General features: G+C 40.0%; 2 protein-coding genes across 5 annotated transcripts in view; one reads left to right on the top strand and one right to left on the bottom strand.

The window, feature by feature from the left end:
- lrba (LPS-responsive vesicle trafficking, beach and anchor containing) overlaps nucleotides 1-21989 on the bottom strand; it is a 162781-nt gene that overhangs the window by 55167 nt on the left and 85625 nt on the right. For 3 of the 4 annotated variants that reach the window (XM_026303424.1, XM_026303427.1, XM_026303425.1), the window contains exons 37-40: nucleotides 16492-16616; nucleotides 16152-16166; nucleotides 11761-11904; nucleotides 9909-10045 (exon numbers count right to left, since the gene is read on the bottom strand). In XM_026303424.1, the coding sequence (XP_026159209.1) occupies nucleotides 9909-10045; nucleotides 11761-11904; nucleotides 16152-16166; nucleotides 16492-16616 (421 nt within the window). The remainder of the gene's footprint in view (nucleotides 1-9908; nucleotides 10046-11760; nucleotides 11905-16151; nucleotides 16167-16491; nucleotides 16617-21989) is intronic. The other variant, XM_026303428.1, reaches the window with a different exon arrangement.
- mab21l2 (mab-21-like 2) lies at nucleotides 6869-8682 on the top strand. Its single transcript, XM_026303433.2, has one exon. The coding sequence runs from the start codon at nucleotides 7224-7226 to the stop codon at nucleotides 8301-8303; it is 1080 nt and encodes a 359-aa protein (XP_026159218.1). The 5' UTR covers nucleotides 6869-7223; the 3' UTR covers nucleotides 8304-8682.

The following is a 21989-nucleotide window of genomic DNA, read 5'->3' as shown; positions in this document are numbered from 1 at the left end:
AAGTGTGAGCCAGGTCTCAGCCACAGCGGTCTGTGTTTGGGTTGAGGCCCAAAGTCAGGTCACAAACAGAGAGACAGCGAATGCCCGAGCATGTTTATTGTGAAAAAAGACCGGGCAGTTGTTTGTGTGTGTATGTGTGTGAGGGGAGAACAATTGTGAAGAAGACATTAGTCATCATTAGGTGGCGAGATGGCACTGTCTCTAATGGTTCTTTATGTGATTACCAATGTGGCAATCGTCCTTCCTTGACCTGTCCTACCTGGTTACCACTCACTGAGAGATTCATCAGCCTGTTCTGCAAAAGATTCACTCCTCTCATTTTGTCAGGTGCAAAAAAAAAAAAAAAAAATTCTTCTAACTGGACTGAAACAAAAGGATAAATTGCAGTGTATAATTATCAGCAAGACACCACGTGAAGGCACAATCCTGCTTAGTGATACTATATTCACTGCCTTCTAAATTATCCATCAAATAGCTGTTGCGCCATGTCACTCTAAACCAAAAAATGTCAAAATGGTGCTTTAGGAAAAGTCAGGTGACCACCAGTCAGTAGAATTCATAATGTCACTAATAAATATATAAAGTAAAAGAGATACAAAACAAGAAAAGAAAAGAAGAAGCCAATACTCCAAAGCCTTGAGCCATAACTCACTGCACATCTGGCCTGAAGTCTGTTAATCTCAGCCCTAATCACCTTAATCACCACAGATTTCATTTCACTTTAACAATAAGAAAATATGGGTAACTATACTGCAACACTGAACGTGGTTTGAAATTCAAAAGGGACAGAAAACGCAGCGAGATAAAGGACAGTAAAGCAGGTAACAAGTCTTTACTGCTCTACTGGGGAACAGAAATACACTTCAGGAAGCTTTAAACCTTTATTTGGCCTTATCTCCTCTAATTGGCTTAAATCATTCCTAATTATTTGCGCATCTTTATGCTGAGCAGCTCCCAAAGCCCTGTCGGTGACTTGACATAAGCAGTGAGGCAAAATAGCTGGAGCAGTATGATAATAATTGGGTTTCCTGATGACTGGATGAGCCAAAGCAGGGGGATAATGCTTTTAACTGACCCTGGATATTGAGGAGTGACGACAGGGAAAATCCAAGCGGAGCATACAGTATGATGGCTATGAAGCCAACAAGTCTATCTCTGGTAAGGAAATATTTCATGTCTTCAGGCGCAATAATTACTGTACCTGGAGGGGCAGACACTGTAAGTGTGAAGGAAAGAGGGGGGAAAAAGTGAAAGAAGGTTATCCCAACCCATCACTCTGTGGCTGAGCGATTTATTGACCATCTCAGGATGCACTCTGTTAGAGCAGACAAGGAGAGTGCAGGCAATGGTTGGTGGAACAGCATGAAGAAGAGACAGAGGGAAGGAAGGAGGCCATTATGAATGAGTAAGAGTGAGGGGATCAGTATCCTTGGTCTCATTGATAATGACATACCTGCTTGGGCTGTCCGTTAGTCCTATAGCACACACTACTTAGGCTCTAACTGGAAAATCAATATGTTCCTCTCTCCCAGAGACCTCTTGCTGCCATGGCTCTTTGTGATTGGCAGCTGCAGCCGAAGGTTGTCCCTAGCGACCATGAGAGTTTGGCGGAGCAAGCAGGACGACGGGGGAGGGGTGTAGTCCCAGCAGTTTGACACTTTAGTGAGGGCTTAACGATATGGGACTGGTTGCTACATAACACCGGGGTGGTTTTCTTTGAGTGAGTGACCATCCATTCAGCCAGTCCAGCTAACCCCGGGTAGCCGTCATCACCCCTCTAATTAGAGTTACTCCTGTCTTCTCAATGGGGGTTTTATCATTGCAGAGTCCAAGGTTGGACACTGACCTTTAGGAAAAATTTACTGGTAATCTTTAGATAATACACCTGACCTTTGGCAAAAATGTTTGGAAACATGCTGTGTATGGCCACAGTTTACAATGCTTTCAAAAACTACACTACTCTGGAATACAAATGTGGCTGAGTGACCAACCTGAGACGTGTTTTTATGTTACAGTGGATGTTTGTATACAATCAAACTCAGGAGTTCATATACGAAAAAACGAATTGTGAAGAATTTAGTTTCGTACAGTTGGTTAGTTTCTTAAGTAATTTATATTTTAAGTCTATGCAACATACCAACAGATAGACGACTAATAATTACTTAAAGATATTCAAATGTGCTTTGCTAGTCACACAGTGACTAGTGTCCTGACATTAGGATGTCATTCTAACAAAGAAATTTCCTTTTCTGTTTATGAAGTGTTTTTTTATTAGTCTATTTTTCTGTGGTCCAGTGGGTGCTCCCAAACTCCCTACACTTTTTCAGTCCTAATAACATACAAAATACTAAACACACAAAGTATACCATCAGTATAAGTATCACAAATTCATATAGGATAATTACAAGTGTTGTCCAAAGATTTATTATAGTACTTCATTTCTATTTGTTGCTGCAGCTCTAAAAACACCCTTCTCAGTTTTTTGGGGTTTTTTTTGCTGTCAGTACCTTTTTGTGAGTGCCAGCTTTTATGTAAACATAAAAATGTTTGTAATTTTTACACTAACAAGTACAACATACTTCAACCATGTTAAGCATTAATAAATAGTTTTCTATTAGGGGACAGGAATGAGCCACAAAACATTCAGAAAGTAATAGATACCTATGGAGGAGGGGCAGCAAATGTCATCCAATCAGGTTTGTGCAGATATTTCCTTTAACCAATAAGCTAGAACTAGAGTGAATTTCACTTCCTCATTGGCGCAATATTAGTAATTTTCAGGAGAGGCCCTGCAACAATAACTTTACATACAATATTGATGGCTTGTGGCTTAACACAGAGAGGGTTCTGCTAAACACACACACACACACACACACACAGATAGGCAAACACACATCTGCTCCATGACTTCATCAGTTCTGCTATCTGCCGTGCAGATGCATGGCCTGCCAGGCAATTAGTTGCCTGTGATGATTTGCTCTGAGTCCTCTACAGAGCGAGCAGCTGGCTCCATCCGGATTTGGGAGACAGCAAGAAATTGTGTGAACAAGAGCATCAAAAATGTATTCTCACAGTTCACATGTGTGCTGATGTTGATCTAAGTGCACGTGTGCATGTCATTGTGTGTTGTGAGACAATAAGCCACTCTCCCTGCACCTATCATGTTTCTTAAGGAAGCAGTAAAGGGGGAAAAAAAAGACCACTACCTACAAAATGCCCAGTTCTGGCTTCTCCCTACCTTATCATGCAGAAGTACAAAGTAGAATAACCTAACAAAGAGCCAAGAAACCAACCAAAATGTTTCTTTGGTCATCATCAAGTACCTAATGTTATCTCAAGCTATAAAATCTGTAGCACATACCTGTAGCATTGAGAGATGTTCATTCTTAATATGAATGTGTGGCACTTTGCCTTGCATTTCTTTGAGAGACTTTTACTTTGTTAGGCACTAATTTGCTCTAGAGTATATACTGGTACAACAGATTGAGCAAATATTATAGTCAACTAGTGAAATGAACCAAACTGCCAACAAAAAGTGTTAAATTACAAATGATATTCAATTTTAGTACATTTCATGACATTTAGTAAACAAGATCCCCATACAAGGAATGAAATATCTTTCAAATATTTCAAATACCAGGTAGAATCTGGTAAAAAAAAAAAAAGAAGGAAAAAAAAAAGGCAGGACAGAATAAGACCACTGAGAAAGACCATAGGGAGAAGAAGAGAAAAAGACAAGCAGTGAGGTTACTCATCAGCTGGCAGAGATTTGCACAGGCATGGGCACTTTTTTGTGCTCATGAGAGGATCAGTGTGGAGTCGTCACACAGGCTCAGATCAAAGAGCTCTCTGACAGGCTGCTGATCTTTTCTCCAGTCAATATAAACCAGGGGGAAACGCTTTAGGAACCACAGATAATTCTGAATGTTTTCAAGAGATAACAGGCACACAGAAGTAGCAAGAATGGATGAATGACTGAGTGACAATCAGCGGGCCTTTGTCATTGTACTTAGGATACTGCAAAAAATATATATATATATATTTCATTAGGCTACATTTAGCATGTCCTTCATAATATTTGGACACTTGCTCTCCAAGTAATGCCAACAAATCTTTCTGGAGCTGTGAAGTTGATAACAGTCATCCTAAAAATCAAACAGCTACACAGTCGTTTTTTTCTCATTTATTTTCTCGTATTTGTACTTTTTAATAAATCCCAGTACCATGTTAAAATAACGGTTTCTTTACTTGTGTGTCAGAGAAGGAACACCAAACCTCAGACTAACATTTCTTTGAAATGTAATGATATATCAAGACTGCCAAGTCAGCTGTTGCTCATCTTGCCATAGCTTGTCTATGTATTCTAGTAGAAAACCTAAATGCACACTGTGTGTTGTTTGACTGCTTATGCATCAAATTCAAATGTCATGACAAACCAGTAAATGCAAATCTGCTTTCCCCATTGAATGTGTTTCTTTGTGGGGACAACTTAATTTGACTTTATACTTTCCACTGAGACCAAAGTTCATTTAAACACTCTAGGTGGGAAGACAAGTCCTGCTAACTCATAATCAGTGAAAGCTGTGCACAGTATTTCACCATGAATCATATAATTAAATAACTTAATAGTATGGCTGACAACTCACTGCCTTTGGCATACATAAAACAAATATGCTGTTTGTCATCCCGAGAACACTAAAATCCATGTGTGTTAACTTGTATGTTTTGGATTTTAAATACAAGTTATTTATTACACTGACATGACCTCAAATACCAACCAACTCTACTGCCTTTTTCACACCAGGCTGAATTATAAATTCTACAGATATAATCACAAGTTACTTTAAACTCCCTAAATCCTCATCAGCCCTTGCAGAAAAAGCTTCATGATGAAGTCCAGAGGATGTGGCAACCATGGAAGGGTGCTCATTAATCTTTGCCTTTCCTAAAATGTTTGTGGTTTATTTCAGAATCCTTTGCATAGTTGGCTACTTCATATCAGTAAATGGATTTCTGGAAATTATTACTATTTTGTCACATGTAACATTATTTTATAATAAGGAGTCATTACTTGATGTGATCATGCATGCTTTACATTTGGTTTGGATGGTAAGAATATTCCTCTGGCTGTGTGTTACACAGTTTGGCCCAATGAGCAACATGCAGCTTAGAGCAGGCTGCAACAGAAAATATTACACCATTTGCCTCATTGTCTCTGTTCAACGTTCACATGAAGAAAGGCCCCAAAGAAATAACAGAGGATTATGATCCTTGCTCATTACTGTAATTTGAAATTATTCACGTAATTATTTTGAAATTACAGGAATTATTGCTCTAAACTGAATATTTGTATTTATAATTCAATCTCTGTAATATCGAGGAAGTGACGACGGTTCATGTTTAACATATATAATCTCTTTAACTGAAGCACAATATTGGACTGAGTAACAAAAGAATTTGATGAAAAGAGACTTGAAAGTCGCATAAAATGTACAATGGACTCCATCTGAGCGCATGAGCGCGACCTAAATAACTGCAGTTATTTAGGTCCTCTGGTCCATGGACATGTGACAGGACTGCTGCTGCAACACTTCGACAGAAATATTCATTGACTGCAGCGTTTTGTCCAAGTCTAAATGTGTCTCACACCACAGTCCGGCTCTCTGAGGGGGGAAGTAATGGCTTCTTTCAGTCCTCCAACATGAAGTCTGGCTGAAGAAGACTTCGATTACAACCTGGGTAAATTATTCAGTATGGACAAGGTTCAAGGCGATAAACAACACGGGAAAATTTAACGCGTGGTGTGTGACGGGAAAGCGCGGACACACGTGTGGTGTTTATATTATCTGAGTCCTGTATAAATAATAATAAAATGTTCAATAAATGAATAGATTTGTTAAATTCTCATCAGGTGGATAAAAAGCGGACTTGTCTGATGAGTAAGAGTTTACAGTCCAGGCCACTACAATTCAGGATCTGCTGCAGGTGCACTCGATGCATTGAGCAACAAAATGGTTAAACACTTCTAACGCCATTAAATATTCATGGTTTATAAAAGATACAATTATCAATTTGTACAAATCACTGGCTATAAATGATTTATCCCGGAACAAACAGGAAGTGGAACTGATCTTAAAGAAAGCGATGAAGTAAAAAAAAAAAAAAAGATTCCACAAAAATTGTTTGATTATTTTTTTACTTATAAATTCATTATAAATAATTTGAGCAACTGGTCATAGGTCGTTTACAGGTCAATTTAAACAGACAAATAGTCCCTATAAATCATAAACATTAGTCCAACGCAGCTCAGTTGGGCTTTTTAGAAGAAGTGTGATATGCTGCTTGAGCCGTGGATACGAATGAATCAAACAGGGAAAAGCGATAATTACTGAGTTTTTCAAAGAGGAGTAAAACACGAAGATACGCACTGATGTAAAACGGAGAGAAACAAAGAGAGAGAGAGAGAGACTTATCTGCAGATTACACGCAGGTTTAAAGTTAAAGGCTGTCAGTCACACTGTGCCTACAGTCCTAATCCTCAAAATGCATCGGGCGACACTGCGCACACAGAGCAGCGCTCCTGCAAACACAACGTTTTACTGCTGGCTGAGAAAGTGTGCACGCATGAAACTAAAGGCTTGTGTTTTCCTGAGTCGACCCTGGGAGCAGCGGACAGCTCCGTGCGCCCAGATGCTGCCGACTGGAGCTCTCCTGCTGGACCGTCCGCGTCTGACTGCTCTGATTGGCTGCCTGCACTGACAGCTCCGCACATGATTGCAGGAAGAGAAGCCCGACCCCCTTTTCACTCTTCCTAAAGGAGTCATTCATAAACTACACAAGTCCAGCTCACAGCTGAGTGTGGACAAAAGTGAGCTGGGGGCACAGTGGAGAGAATAACAGCGAGAAGAGATGAGTGGTCACAGACTGTGTTATAGCCTTTAGCGTCTGCAGCCCAGGACGCGGGACGCGCAGAACCCAGAACCTGAAAATTCTGCCGTGCTGGAAGTGCTCATGAGTTGGACTGATATTTAGCAGGCTATTACGTTGCATCCCTATCCGTTTCCTCCTCAGCACACTGACGTCCATCCGCTGCAACAGCAAAAAAACTTTGATTACACATTTTTCCTGCACGGGGAAGCATTTGCCTCTGGCTTTACCGGTAAGCATTGGATCCGTCAACTTACTGCGACTCTCCGGTGTACAGCCCGGACCTTTGCCCGAACATGATTGCGACGCAGGCAAAGCTGGTTTACCAGCTAAACAAATATTACAACGAAAGATGCCAAGCTCGCAAAGCGGCCATTGCGAAGACTATAAGGGAGGTGTGTAAAGTGGTTTCGGATGTCCTGAAAGAGGTGGAAGTGCAGGAGCCCCGGTTTATCAGCTCCCTAAGTGAGATAGATGCGCGCTACGAGGGGTTGGAGGTCATCTCCCCCAATGAGTTTGAGGTGGTGCTTTACCTCAACCAAATGGGGGTGTTCAACTTTGTTGACGACGGCTCCTTGCCCGGCTGTGCGGTGCTAAAGCTGAGTGATGGCCGTAAAAGGAGCATGTCGCTGTGGGTCGAGTTCATCACAGCCTCGGGCTACCTCTCAGCCAGAAAGATCCGCTCCAGGTTTCAGACTCTGGTGGCACAGGCCGTGGACAAATGCAGCTACCGCGACGTGGTTAAGATGGTAGCGGACACCAGCGAGGTCAAACTACGGATCAGGGAGAGGTACGTGGTGCAGATCACCCCCGCGTTTAAGTGCACGGGGATTTGGCCTAGAAGTGCAGCCCAGTGGCCCATGCCTCACATCCCCTGGCCCGGCCCTAACCGGGTAGCAGAAGTCAAAGCCGAGGGGTTTAACCTCCTCTCCAAAGAGTGCTACTCCTTAACGGGGAAGCAGAGCTCAGCTGAGAGCGACGCCTGGGTCCTGCAGTTCAGTGAGGCCGAGAACAGGCTGCTGATGGCCGGCTGCAGGAAGAAGTGTCTGTCCATCCTGAAGACTCTGAGGGACCGTCACCTGGAGCTACCGGGACAGCCGCTCAACAACTACCACATGAAGACGCTGCTGCTGTACGAGTGCGAGAAACACCCGAGAGAGACCGACTGGGACGAGTCTTGCCTCGGAGACCGACTGAACGGCATCCTGCTGCAGCTCATATCCTGCCTGCAGTGCCGCAGATGTCCCCACTACTTCTTGCCAAACTTGGACTTGTTTCAGGGAAAGCCTCACTCGGCCCTGGAGGCTGCTGCTAAGCAGACGTGGAGACTAGCGAGGGAAATCCTCACCAACGCTAAAAGTTTGGACAAATTATAAAGCGATGGTCGAGACAGGGCCGAGAGACATTTTGGGATAAAACTTCAGAGAAGGACAAAGGCGATCCTCCAAACGATTCTCCAGGCAATGTGAAAAAATAAATAAATCTGTAAGAAAATAACCAATGATCAAAGCACGAAAAGGCGTTTTTTTAAATGGAGACTCCACTGACAGAGAGGAAGATAAGGTACATTTTCAGATTAATGTAACAACTTTTAGTTGTTTTCTTTAAATGTTTTCACAAAGTGAAGAAACTTTTATTTAAATATATGCACAAAATCGTTAAGTGAAAGAATAAAATGTAGCGTGCCAAGTTGAAGTTTTTCATTATGTGACTTAAAAAGAAATGCTAATAAAATGGTGCAAATGAAATGAAGAATCGGCCTGGTGTCTTGACGTCTTTTGACAGCTGTCAGGCAAATCTGATGCGTTTTATTTGATGTCGTCTGCTGAACACGACTGTTCAATTATTCATTAACACCAGAGAAAATCGAACCTGTGGTTAAAAGACAGAAAGAACAAGAGAGAAACAAAAAAACAAAAAACAAAACAAAAAAAAACCGCTTTTGCAAAATTTAGAGAAGGAATGTGCTCACTTGACTTCAGGCCGTAAGTTATTTTTACTGTGCGTCACAGGCTCAAAAGAATTGTCGAGTGGATGTAAATCAACGGGCTGATGTTAATATTTAGGCCTGGGAGCGTCTTTTAGCAACAACACAAGCACCGGGCCCGCAGGGGAAAAAAAGAAAGAAAGCCAAACCTTGACCTGATGACTGCGGTTGGTTTTACGTCATTTAGTGCAGCTTTTATCTCCGGTTTATTTGAATGATCTCTGATAGAAAGTCACGCTTAAAGAAACTGATATTGATTTTATTCAAACATACACAGCTACACACGGGATACAGTGTAAAACTGCACAGACTGAACAGAAAACCACCTGTAGGTCAGCAGTCCTCTGCTGTTAACATGAAGTTCAACTCCAAAAAGGGATCTTATGTTTTAGCCAGTACAAAGGGCTGGTATAGGTTTATTTTTATGTGATTTGATTTGATTATTATTATTATTATCATTATTATTATTATTATTTTGAGATGCAGAGTTAAAAAATGCTGCAGAGCTAAAAGAAGATGACTGCTGCTGTGCTGTACAGGCCTGATCCTATGGTCTTTCTCCTACAGCTGCTTTGATTATTTAAAGTTGTCATTTCTATTCGCCACTAAACAACATGCAGCAGTTTCTCATGTGTTACATTTACTTTATAACATTTTCTTCGAGAAAGTAAAAGTATACAAAAGTACTTTTAGAACATGTATATATATATATATATATATTTTTTTTTTTTTTACATCATGTTTTAATTTAAATCTCATCATAGTGCAACTTCAACAACAGGCTGACAATTCATTGAATCTCTTCTTCGCTCTACCATTAGCAGATGTTAAACGTGGAAACACTCTATGCTTATTTAAAACAGGCCTATAGATACCGAGGTATCAGTGCACACAGAAAACTGGCCGAGGCTGAATTTTTCAACACTACGGGAAACTGCAGTGTGGCCTCTTATAGTGACAGTCAGACGTGATCAATGAAGATCGAGTCTCTTACCTTTGGATCGATGGCCTTGAAGACCGGGTCGTCTTCGTCCACCTCGAAGTAGAGCTCGGTGGAGGTGACGGACAGGGTGCCTTTCACCACTGCGGCCGGAGCCACCAGCTGAGCGCTGGTGCTCAAGTTTACTGGGCCTGGAGGACACACAGGAGCCGGTCAGCAAACAGCCGCACCATGGCTTTTTAAAAAGCTACCGACAGTAAAGGTAAACTTATAAACTTAACGAGCCATTGCAGCGACTTGATGGCTGCCTGCCTCCAACTTTACTCACAACTTTTCAAACACACGGTGGTGATTCTAATCTTGGACTAAGCGGACAAAGACAAAGGAGAAAAATAAAACTACAATTTGTGACTATTTTTTTAAAGTTGAGACTGTTTCGCCAAATAATTGTTTCTATACAAATATTAACATTAGTGTTGCGGGATTATTATAAACTAAAGTCTTCGGCTGTTACAGACACAGTAACTTGTAATATGCAATTAAACCATAAATTCAGTATAAATTTCTAAACAAACATTATAGGTCCTCCTGCCTGACACATGCGCATAGTGAGTGAAATCAAATAGTGCAGGCCAAAGTCTAATAGTCACACAAAAATAAAAGAAAATATTCTAAAAAGCTTGAGACATAATTGTCACAAATCGACAATCCGTCTGAATGAATTGACTGCGGGTTGAAGGGTGAAGCTCTATTTAATCTCTCATCAATCTTAATTTATGCCAGTATGACAATGAGAGCTCGGCTCAGGGGAGCTGTGGGTGGAAGCTCTGCCCGGCTCTGCACATATGAGGCATTGTGTTTGCAGATGTGCGCTGCGGAGAAAGGAGGCTCAGGGCCCGGCTTGATTTCCCTGAGCGCCCTCACACTCCTGCGAACGGATGGAATAAACAGATATATATCCCTTTCCTCTGCCTCCCGTGAACCCCGTGAGTACTGACATGTTGTCCGTGGCTTAAAATAACATTTTTTGTTCCACTCACTCAAAGACATTCAATTACACCTGAAGCAGACAGCTGCTTAAGAGGAGATGCTGAACCTCTCCCGACAACCTCAGCTCGGGTCTCGCAGTGTTTGCGTCGTTTTATTCAGTGTTTAATCGCGTTGTCATCCGTTTGCGTTATTTTAACAGCACCCTGAGCCCCATTAATGCAGCTTAGTCTGCTGGGCGCTGTCACTGCACATAAAGATGCGGATTATGCTGCAATCCGATTAGCGCACTATATGATATTTAATTAAGATGATTTAAATATCAGACATATCAAGAGAAAAAGGTTGAATCAAATCAAATTTAAGGCTGTGCTGTAGTCATGTGATCGGGCTCATATGATGCACAGTTTGAGGTTTTATTGATGCAATGCTGCTTTTCTTGAATCAGATAATGTCCTATTTCAGGGTAAACAGTATCCTGAAATAAACTTGGCTACTGCTGGACTAAAAAAAAAAATGTTTACAGAGTTGTTGCTCAGCTTGTCTTCCTGATGCAGAGCTCCACTGAAGATGCTGTGTTTTCACTAGCTCGCCCTTACGTTATGTGCCACGATGAAAAAGTTGCCCAGTTGTTTATAAGGAGTGTGCAATGTCAAACAAGTAATCCAACAAAAAAAAAAAAATAAAAAAACACCAACAATTTCATACTGGAAACTCAGCCATAGCCTACCTTGGCCTAAGAGAGTGCAAAATAACTCTCTATTCAGCAAAGTCAAAACAATGGAAATGCATATGTGGGAGAGTAATTTCTTTATTTTGTCTGGGCAGCAGGAGAGAAAGGAAGGAGCTGGATGGGGAGGGTTGAAACCAACCAAGAGGCAGAAATATGAGAGGTGAGGAGGATGAGCTTCTCCTTTACCTGTTAAGTTCTCTAGGTCCTTCTCCTCTAAGGACGACAGAGTGTCATCGTCTCCGTCGAGTAACGTATCACTCTCTGAGTTTTGATTTCCCAGAGCCTGACTCCTGATGGACTGCTTGCCTTTGAGAATATCCTCCTCGGATGCTAGAGAGGAAAAGGGGCTTTTTAATTATACCTTTAACATATCACAACAATAACATAAACATAAGGTTAAATTACTTTGATTTACAGGTTAACAAATAAACAGTTTGACTTTATTTTGGCACAGCTTGATGAAATTCAAAAGTTTTACTGATCATATTTTTGAGGGGATTTTTTTTTTGTATTGAAATCAAGCACCCAACTCAGACAACTTTTCTCTGTTTTAAAAAAAAGGGACTACTTATGAGCAGCCACGAGCAAACAAGGCGAAAGAAATGTCGTCTAACTCTACATTCCAGATTAATAAGGCAGAAATGTGCTCAGAAGAGAAATGTTAGCTTATTTTCACTTTAAGCTACAGCTGCCAGTACTGCAGTGCTAAAACATAAGCATAGCAAGCAGAAAGAAATATGAACCAAACCAACCAAAACACTTCAAAACTACATTAATTTAACAATCTCCATAGAACACATCAGTTTGAGATGAATTGATAGTATTTGAAAGGTTTATCAGTACTGCTGCGCCAGTTAATCCTAGTGCTGACTTGCTGTGCATTTTCAGCCTTCACAGAGCTGCATGCAGGCAGGCAAACTGAAAAAGGCAAACAAAACGAGACAGACAAAAGACTGACATAATCCTCACCCTAAAAGCATTTCGCCCTTTAACATACTTCAAAACAAACACCATTCCACATAAAGATTATCCAAACACGTTTAAACAAAATGAGGGTCGCACACTGCCCATTTTGATTTCAACTGAACATGACTTGAGGTTCCAAATGGATTATTTAAGAAAAACGGTAATCTGCAAACATTTACAGAGCCCTGCATTCCCCAGTGGTGCATGGTAAGGATCCACAGTCACAAGTCCATAGTACAAAGAATGGCTGGCAAGTCTTCCCTCTTTGGAAAAAGAGCTGGCAATATGGTGAGAGCGTTCACTGCATCTGTGCACGTCTATGTTTTTTAATCCAGCGTTCTGATAAATGCAACAGTTTTAATCCAGTCACTCTCTGATCACATAACGAATGGATTTTTTTCATCACCACCTGAGGGGAGATCAATTGCACTTCCTTAAAATGCATGGCCTCATTATGCGGCTATATACTTTGAAACTGCTAGAGGAGCTCGGCTAAAAAATCTCTTGTCATGGAAAATATGCAGCTCACTGATATTTAGAATGGTCTTCCTGTAATTAAGCCTCCCTGGAGGATTCTTTAGTTAGCAGCACTGAAATTACTACCAGCTCCCCTAATACGTACCACATGGCATTGTATTCACACCAAGCAAGTGGACAGAGGACTTGTCAGATGAGCTTAAAAAACAGAGATGTAGTTAAACCTCTTTGCATTTCACTGTAAACACACTCAACAATTCCCACCCCAGCAGGCAGATGATACTAACATACACTATCAAAAGCCTTAGCAATGTCTGATCCAGTGAAACATCATGACTGCATGGATCCAAAACCCTGCTGCTCCAATTAACCTCAAACAAAAGTTTTTAATAACTTCTCAGAATAATATACACTGAAGTGACAGCAATCAGAATAATAACCAGTCATCAACTTCTTTGGCTGAATCTATTACAACAGCAAGAAAAACGTTTTTTAAACCAGGGGCAGAGACATAGAAACATATCTAGAAATGTGCACACAAGTAACAAGCTACATGCCAACGTCTCACTCTTTCTGCTCCCAAAGTAGATACTGTGTATTTCTACTTCTTTTAATTTGACAACCCTGAGGCTTTGGTGGTATTGTACATGCTTGTATGTGTGTATGTGTATGTATATATATATATATATATATATATATATATATATATATATATATATGTGTGTGTGTGTGTGTGTGTGTGTGTGTGTGTGTGTGTGTGTGTGTGTGTGTGTGTGTGTGTGGCTGGAGAATTGTGCAACAGAAATTAAACTGTTCATCATAAAAATACATAATTTAACTGTTGCACACAAAACAATCCAAGTGCATGTAAAAAATGGAATTAACTGAAATTACCTATAGAAAACGCTCATGGCAATGACTGACAGAGCAAAATACATTTTCATTCAATAGCTTTTTAAAATTTAGTGCATCGTTTAAATTAAAGCATAATTTAAAAAGATTAAAATTATGAACAGTCTATGCAAAGGGCAGGCATGCCACATTAACAGGGAACTACCAGACTACTTCAGCCTCATCACTAATCACACACAGAGCAGGAACCTGCATAAATCCCAACAGGTTATACTTTTTCCAAGACCCCATTTCCCAACCGTGAGGTTCAACTACCTGCTTATACATCTCAAGGCATGCATGGTCACAGCAATTAAATTGTCAAAATTAACAAATTTGTTTTTAACGGGAGGGTAGCCAGGAGTGTGGTCATGAGGCGAGTATTGATTACCAGAACAAAGACATTAGTCTTCAGGTATTTACACTGCCACCTCTGGTACACAGGCCCTGGACCAGACCAAATCAATCCCCAGACAAGATGGTTCTTTCCAGCCATAAATACATAACAGCCTACTCAAGCCTACTGGCAGCCACACACACACTCTCCTGTGGAAATCATCTTGGCGCAGTATGAATGATAACAGTTGTCTATATCCTTAATGCAGAAATGCACATTTTTCTCCATGTTTCAAGGAAAAGACGTACATTTCCCTCTTAAAAATAAAATAAAACTTTGTTATAATATGTATTACCAAGTAAAAATGCTAAATATTTTCAAATGAAATTCTACTTTTATACCGATGTATGTGATCTGAAAAGTGCTGCCACAAGTAGCTAGAAAATTAGGCTAAATTTAGGCTTGATCTTATACCAAATATTTTCTTAGAGAGTGAGACTGCATTTTCCCCTCTGCATCTGATGACTATAATTACAGCCAGATATGACCTTTTTGCTCTGTTTGAAAACTCAGCCCTGCATTCTCATCTTGAGCTGCACTTCCGTAACAAATGTCGGGTCGACTAAAACAAGACGAAAGGTTACATCAGAAAATGGATGCCGTCAGGCTTCAATGTCAAAGAGCTATTTTAATGATATATTCCCATACTTCAGCCAGGCAGTGCAGTATACTCTCTTGAGGTATCATACTCTCACCACAACTGGCTGCTGGCTATTTTTACACAGACTAGACTTTGTAAGAAAATGTTTGCAGGAATTTGTCTTTTTTTTTCCCTCCAGTGATGAATATATGCAGCACATAAGCTGAAATAGCTTTAAATAAAATTGAATACAGACTAAATATCTGTGTGACCAACTCGTAGAACACACTCAACACATTTTCTAAAAGAAGTCAGTGACAGCCTGGTATGTGATATGTCTGGTCTGTCATGATCTATCTGAAGCGAAAACAAGGAGGAATAAAGGTGGAAACAGAGTAGTATTCTGAGGCTTGCGGCAGAAGAACAACAACCCAGCTGGACTGGGCTCGGTCTCCAGCTGCCTGCGCACTGCAGCCATTACTGCAGCCCAGAGGTCTACTAGGATCCTGTGATCCTCTACATATATTGCTTTTAGATCACATTCTTATTGACTCCTGTCACACCTGCCATTTGCTTTTGTGAATGATGTCACATTTATGGGAATTTTTGCAGGTGACACACTAAGGAGATTTTGGTAAAGAAATGGCACTTATTGGAGAGAGTAATTGACTGAAAATGTAAATGTGGGTCCAACACGTCATCAATTGCAAACCCTGATTTGTGCAGAAATGTGGGATTCTGGGACAGAAATATAATTACTGGTGTTAAGGCAGGAACATGTCATTTAGATATTGTATAATATATAGATACTGTCTCGCTGGCATGCACAGAAATGATGGAAATTGATTGGGCCTATCAAAATTGTGGCTTTTAATAATAACCCTGAATTTTGGAGCACAATATTGAATTTTTCACAACCACATTTCATTTCTCCCTCATTTATAATATGCTCCAAGAACAATACAGACTCTCTGTTCAACAAAAATGTTTGGTGTACTGCAGCTGGCGTTTCCCTAGCATAATATTTAACCTGAAAATCCTATAAAACATATTGCTCCAACATAAATTCACCTCACAATACATGTTTACTTTTGACCATAAAATGTATTTATTTTATTATGTTTACCTCTTATCTAGTGAATTATTGTGCAGAGAAATGCACCAAAGACTTAAATCCCCAAATTAGTCCTCATTCAAATGTAAAATTCTCAAAGAGAACAAACAGAAGAGTGGAAGGACAGACGCAAGGATGCAGATGTTACTTACCGCTGATATCAGCCACTGTTGTGCAGCAAAGAAAAAAAATGAACAAATCTTCAAATTTCATGTCATTCAGAGCCAGTAACAATTGAATTTCTGAGTAAAGTATGCTGACACTCAGGCTGGTATTAATGCAGCTTTGCATAATCTGAGGTAGTGTATGAAATTAACCTGTTTGTAATTCAACGCGGGTGCTATTTTACTGAGTTTTGTTGTACAGTAAATCTTTTATTGTAATGGGAGGACTAATTTTTATTGCCTTGTACCTGGTGCTACTACCAAGTGTGTAAAGAATAGGAGTGCAAACAACAGACAGGAATGAGGGGACCTGGTGGATGAGACTGACCGTGTTCGGCCGCGGCTTTGAGGATAGCCTCTGAGTGAGTGGATCCGAAGGGGTTCCTGATGAAGCGCCGTCGCCGCCTTAAATCGTCCTCCCAGTAGTCCAGGCGCCAGAACTCCCTCGGCCGGCTGCAACGAGACAGAAGTAGCACATGTGTTAGCAATTACCAGCCAGCATGGTATAGCAGCTCGGCATTAGCACTCAGCCCGAGCAAGCATACATAAAGCCAGCATTGTGTTTTTTTTAACCCTCACAATCACTCTTTAAAAACATTCACTTATCCACAAGCTTAGACCCCAAATCACTGAATCTCTGTACATGACAATAACAGTATCTTGTTCTCAGTAGTTAAGGTGTTCCGTTTAATTTCCTTCTTTTTCCTCCTGCTCTCTCTCTCTTTGAGAAGAACTGAGCACTAAGTACCGTCACAGAAAAATGAGCAAACGACAGCGTGATCATTTTCCACGCAGTCCTGTGGCACGTGCTTCCATTCTAGACTCATTTCAAGCCCAGCAGGATACATCTTGTCAGGATTCACAGCTAGTGGGATCAGGAGCAGGCCACTACAAACAGAAGGGGATGGACAGAATTACCAATATTAACCAGTGTCTAACCTCCATTTTCCTGACCAATTTACATCTCCCTTTACCAGGGAGTCTGGAATAAAACATTACTTTTATTTTTTTTAAATGAATGAATTAAATATATAATCTATATTATTCATTACCCATAGCTTAGAGGCACAAGCATTCTTAAAATATACATTGCATACAACCAAAGTTATTAATTTGTCAATAACACAGCATGTAAAGCCATTTCATTTAGTTATTGTTTTAAATAGATCACGTGTCAATGATTATCAGCTCAAGTAGGAACAGAGAAACATGCACCAGGCTCTCCAATGAGACTAACAGTGTTAAATAGTTTTATGGAATTAAGAAAATCCTAGGCTAGGCTTGTCCTGAAGTTGTACTGTAATTGTAGGTCCATCATTTTATTAAACAGACTTCTACAATTTACTGTGGTTTGTGAAATGCCATAAATATCTTCAGCGCCACTTTACTAAGTGTGTGTAACCTGCTGATTCACTAAGTGACAATTAGCTGAGCAGCAGGTTAAATATTCTTATTAAGTTTGACATGTGGTACATTAAAACACAGACTGATGTTTCCCCACAGACCAACATCTGAGTATGCTGAGCCTTGAACGCAAACAAGGCAAGAATCACCAATCCTAAAACAGAACTTTTGTCAAAACTAATTTAAAAAGGTTTACAAAACCAAAGCAAATTTTCAAAATAATGATCAGCTTGTTCATGATGGAAGTGTATCATGCAAAGGTGTAGGAAGACACAGATTATGGTTCCAGTGGCACAAGCTGTGACAGGAGAACCCCAGCATACTTTATGGGATCTACTCGTGAAAGCTGCTTGGGCCAGGGGCTCCTCGCAAATCTTCAGTTCAATAGCAATGGTCACACAGGGGCCTCTAAAAGGGAAAGGAGCTTTACCCAAAAAAATAAATACAATTTCCAAGATGGTCCTTTAAAACCTCATATGCCCTGACTAATGAAAACCACTGACTGCTTGATTTATTTAGATTTAAAAAAAAAAAACATTTACAAAAGGTTAAATAAAAAGTGGAGAATGCTCACATCTTACACCTGTAGATAAAAGAGGAGTGCATTTAGTTTTTGTGTATACAAGACAACTACAGAAAACCAAATGGTTTCACAATATAAAACTTTTTACTATGAAATCAAAAAAAAAAAAAAAAAAAAAAAAAGATACAGACTTTGTACAGCCAAAGCAATAAATCGGGAGAGAGAGTGTGTATGGGTGCAGAAAGCAAGTTGGAAAGAGACAAGGGATGCCGGTCTGTGCGGGACCAGATTTCTCGCCAGTGACAAAGACCCTGCTCCATGTTTGCATGTGATAGTCTCTGAATGCAAATGGCCACTTCATCATCCTGCCTGCAATGGTATTCATCTAGGAAAATAATTATCAAGGTTGTGCATGGCGCGCAGCTCCGAATCAGGACGCACCCATCTCTCATCTCATGGAAGAGGGGGGGTCTGTCCGCTTCACACAATACACATTAATCCATCAGGAGGGGAACCATTGGCTGGAGTAATTAGTCACAGCAAAAAAGACCATCTCTGCCAGTCATATTTATCCAGCGCACCATGAGCAAGCGACAATGGAAGTCCTAATGATGGGATGGTAGAAGAGGTAGACGGACGATGAAAGATACCTCGTCATCAATCCCTGATGAGAGCGCCACCATAACAAGAATGGAGATGTAGAGCGCTACGCAACCCCCATACTGCACGCTGAGTGTGTTTCCACAAAGATGATAAATTATTCAGAGCTCATCCATCCTCTTAGGGTATCCTTGGCAGAATTTACTGAAGCACCATTCTTCAAAATAACAACAATTAAAATAACAAAGGGCCAGCGTTGTGCTGTGGCTTACGCCAACCACTTGTGTAATTAGTAATTAGTTCAGTCATAAAAGGTGTCTGGAAGGCACACTGGTTAAGTCTGAAGTGACTGTTGTCTGATGATGAAAGTGGAAGAGAGACACAGAAACTGATAACAGGAGCGTGTGTACGTTTTTTAAAATCAGACCAATAGTTAAATAGGCTCTAAATTTGTGTGTTAAGAAAATGTTGTGAGCCTTTCAAGCCCTACCAAGCTTTTCTAAGGTAGGCTATATTGGCTCATGATGAAACCTGGTCTAGAAGAGTTTTATTTGAAGCAGTAAATAGCAATTACTTTTTTTGTTTTGCACCCTCTCTTGTCTTTAAACATCTTTTGAATCCTCTTCAGAGCTCTGCAGTTGTAAATTTGAGGAATTTACCAACATAAATGATGAATGTGGAAGCTCATGTTTCTCCTTTTATGTGGCCTTGATGTTCTCAGTTAACAAAACAATTAAACCTTCAATTTAATAAACTCAACACACATGCAGCAAGGAGACGCTACCAGCGGGCTCTTTAAGATTTCAATTACGATACTAAATTGTCCTTTTATATCAAAACAGAGCTGGTGTCTAAGTAGATCTAATGGTTTAACTGTATAGAGTGTTCAGCATGCGAATCAGTTCAGGATTAATGAAATGCTTATTTTGAAAGAACAGCAGGCAGAAAAATAGGGGGCCAGGTGATCTATGTTAACTACAGTCTCTACAATAATCTGTTCCCTGACATATGGGTGTCATTTACCCAAATAACAAGCAAGTACATTGGATCATGTTATGACAGCTGATGACAGAAATCACATTATTTGAACTTAATTGAACTAGTATAACGTCAGTGGTACTGACTGTTGGCTAAAATGTGTTTTTGGCCCTTTTGGTTTTTTTTTCTTTTCTTTTTTATGGGCTTTTGTCCAATTCCTGACATGTTTTCCTTTGTCAGAGACTATTACTGCTGCACTTTCCTGTAGCCCCAACCCCATTATACAACACTAATGTAGCATTAACAAACAAAAACAATCTCAATCCAAGAGCCCTCTAAGAAAATTATTACTAAATAATATTAAGATACTAAGATGAGTGGGTTTCCAGGTAGTCCTGTACTGTACTGTACAGCGTCCAGTGCTTATCATTATCAAATGAACACCTTAAACATGTTAATAGATTCTCTCTGCAGGTCCTGAAAGTTGGATAGCTGTTTCAAAAGCACAATTGTTCATTTGCTGACAAGGACAAATGATTGTTTTCCATCAGCATCCATTCAGTCTGGGCTGAAAACAGTGATGCATCCATCTCTGTGCAGTTCTGTTTCAGTTTCTTGCCCCAAAGTTTCTTTTTAAACTGACTTGATATTTGAAAATGAAAACACTCCAGTTTTCTTCCTGTATATTTATATTGTTTCATTTGAACTTGGGTTTTCAGAAAAACTAGAGATTACCATGCGTGTATATGGAGAGGTAAAGAAAAGGTACAGTTTTGAATGGATTTATTTTCAAAGCATTTGATATTATGTAAATGACAGCATGACCTTTATCATAGAAAGCAGGACATGCAGAGTGAATATGCTTTCATATATCACTACAAGTGACTGCACTTTGGCACAAACATTCATAACCTTTCTGCTAAATTAATTTGGGTACAGTCAATGAGAGCTGTATATGCAGAAGAGATTTCTCCCCTTGCCTATTTTATATTAATGCCAGCTCCTATTGGCAACCCTCAAATTGCTCAAACATTGCCGCTATCCCCAGAATCATTTTGCTATGATTTGCATAAACCATGTGTTTAGAAGAAACGGGAGAGCAGGAATAGATTGAGGATTTGTCATGCTGAGCACTGGTTGCTGGAGAACTGGCTCTTTGTCAAACTGTGGCAGTGATCGCTTCGATAGTATCTCCAGACTCAAATTAAAATGAAACAGGACCAAATACCTTCCCACTGAAATTGTTTGGCATGATTAAGTCGCGCTGAAGTGATTTTCTACATGTGTATTAATGCTTCTCCTTCCTACTCCAATGAGATATACAGGAGAACATCTATGTGTGTATGTTAATTCACCTCAGCTAATGTTGTTTACATGATACACCAGAGGTAATGTTAGGGTCACAGACATGGCAACATTTCCATCTTATCCTCTGAACTGACAGCCCACATGGAAATTTGTCTGTGCTGATTATTAATCACACAATCAAGAATTTAATAAGTCTATCTTTAATATGAATTTTAATAGTATGCAACGAGTGATCAGATGTGAGGTGAAAACTTATGAAAACATATCTAATGAAAGAGTGTTCATAGGATCAGAGAGAAAAAAAAAAACAACTAAAAACTAAATCTTATATGCAAGCTACAGAGACAAAGTGTGTGTACATTTACATCTTTTGGTTTTATCACTCTCATTAACTCCTTTTTCACTGAATTTTCTGTTAACACATGAGTGCACACACACTCATTAGCAAGACTACATAAGCATCTACCACTCCTCCCAATTAACTCCAATTTATCCAAGAGCTTTCAAAAAGTGATCTGGGAGAAAAAAAAAAAAAGAGGGAGTGATATTGCATCTCAACAACATCGGTGGCTTGTGAGGATCAAAGTACTCCCATGGGTGGGAGGCAAAAGGCTGCAGACTCCCCATAATGCAGTGCAGCCAAATGAAATAATGCAAATCAAGCCCTAATTACCACCAGCTTAGTGTGCAGCTTCCAATTAGCAGCAATTACACTCAGTGTAAATTCACCAACAAAAAAGCCAGACAATTACACACTAATTATATCAGACTCTATGGGTTCATAGTGTTGTGTTTAGTAAGGTTGTAAATATTGACCATAGGACAGAATTGTCAATGTCATGCTGTGAAAAAAGTATGTGTTTATCTATTTCCAATCCAATGGAAGTACATTAATATTTAAAGTTAAAATTGTTTCACTGTTTGCCTCATGAATATTATTGAAGTATCAAAGACATAATAAACAGTATATACAGACTTCCACCGCTATAGCGCTGAAGTGGTACCATCTGTAT

This window comes from Mastacembelus armatus, chromosome 1 (genome assembly GCF_900324485.2).
Source record: "Mastacembelus armatus chromosome 1, fMasArm1.2, whole genome shotgun sequence".
NCBI lineage: Eukaryota > Metazoa > Chordata > Actinopteri > Synbranchiformes > Mastacembelidae > Mastacembelus > Mastacembelus armatus.
The sequence above is the reverse complement of the archived record's forward strand: the minus strand, read 5'-3'. Positions and strand labels throughout refer to the sequence as shown.

Bases quoted from the DNA above. Each gene is read 5' to 3' on its own strand.
- mab21l2 (XM_026303433.2), top strand. From the start codon at position 7,224: ATGATTGCGACGCAGGCAAAGCTGGTTTACCAGCTAAACAAATATTAC.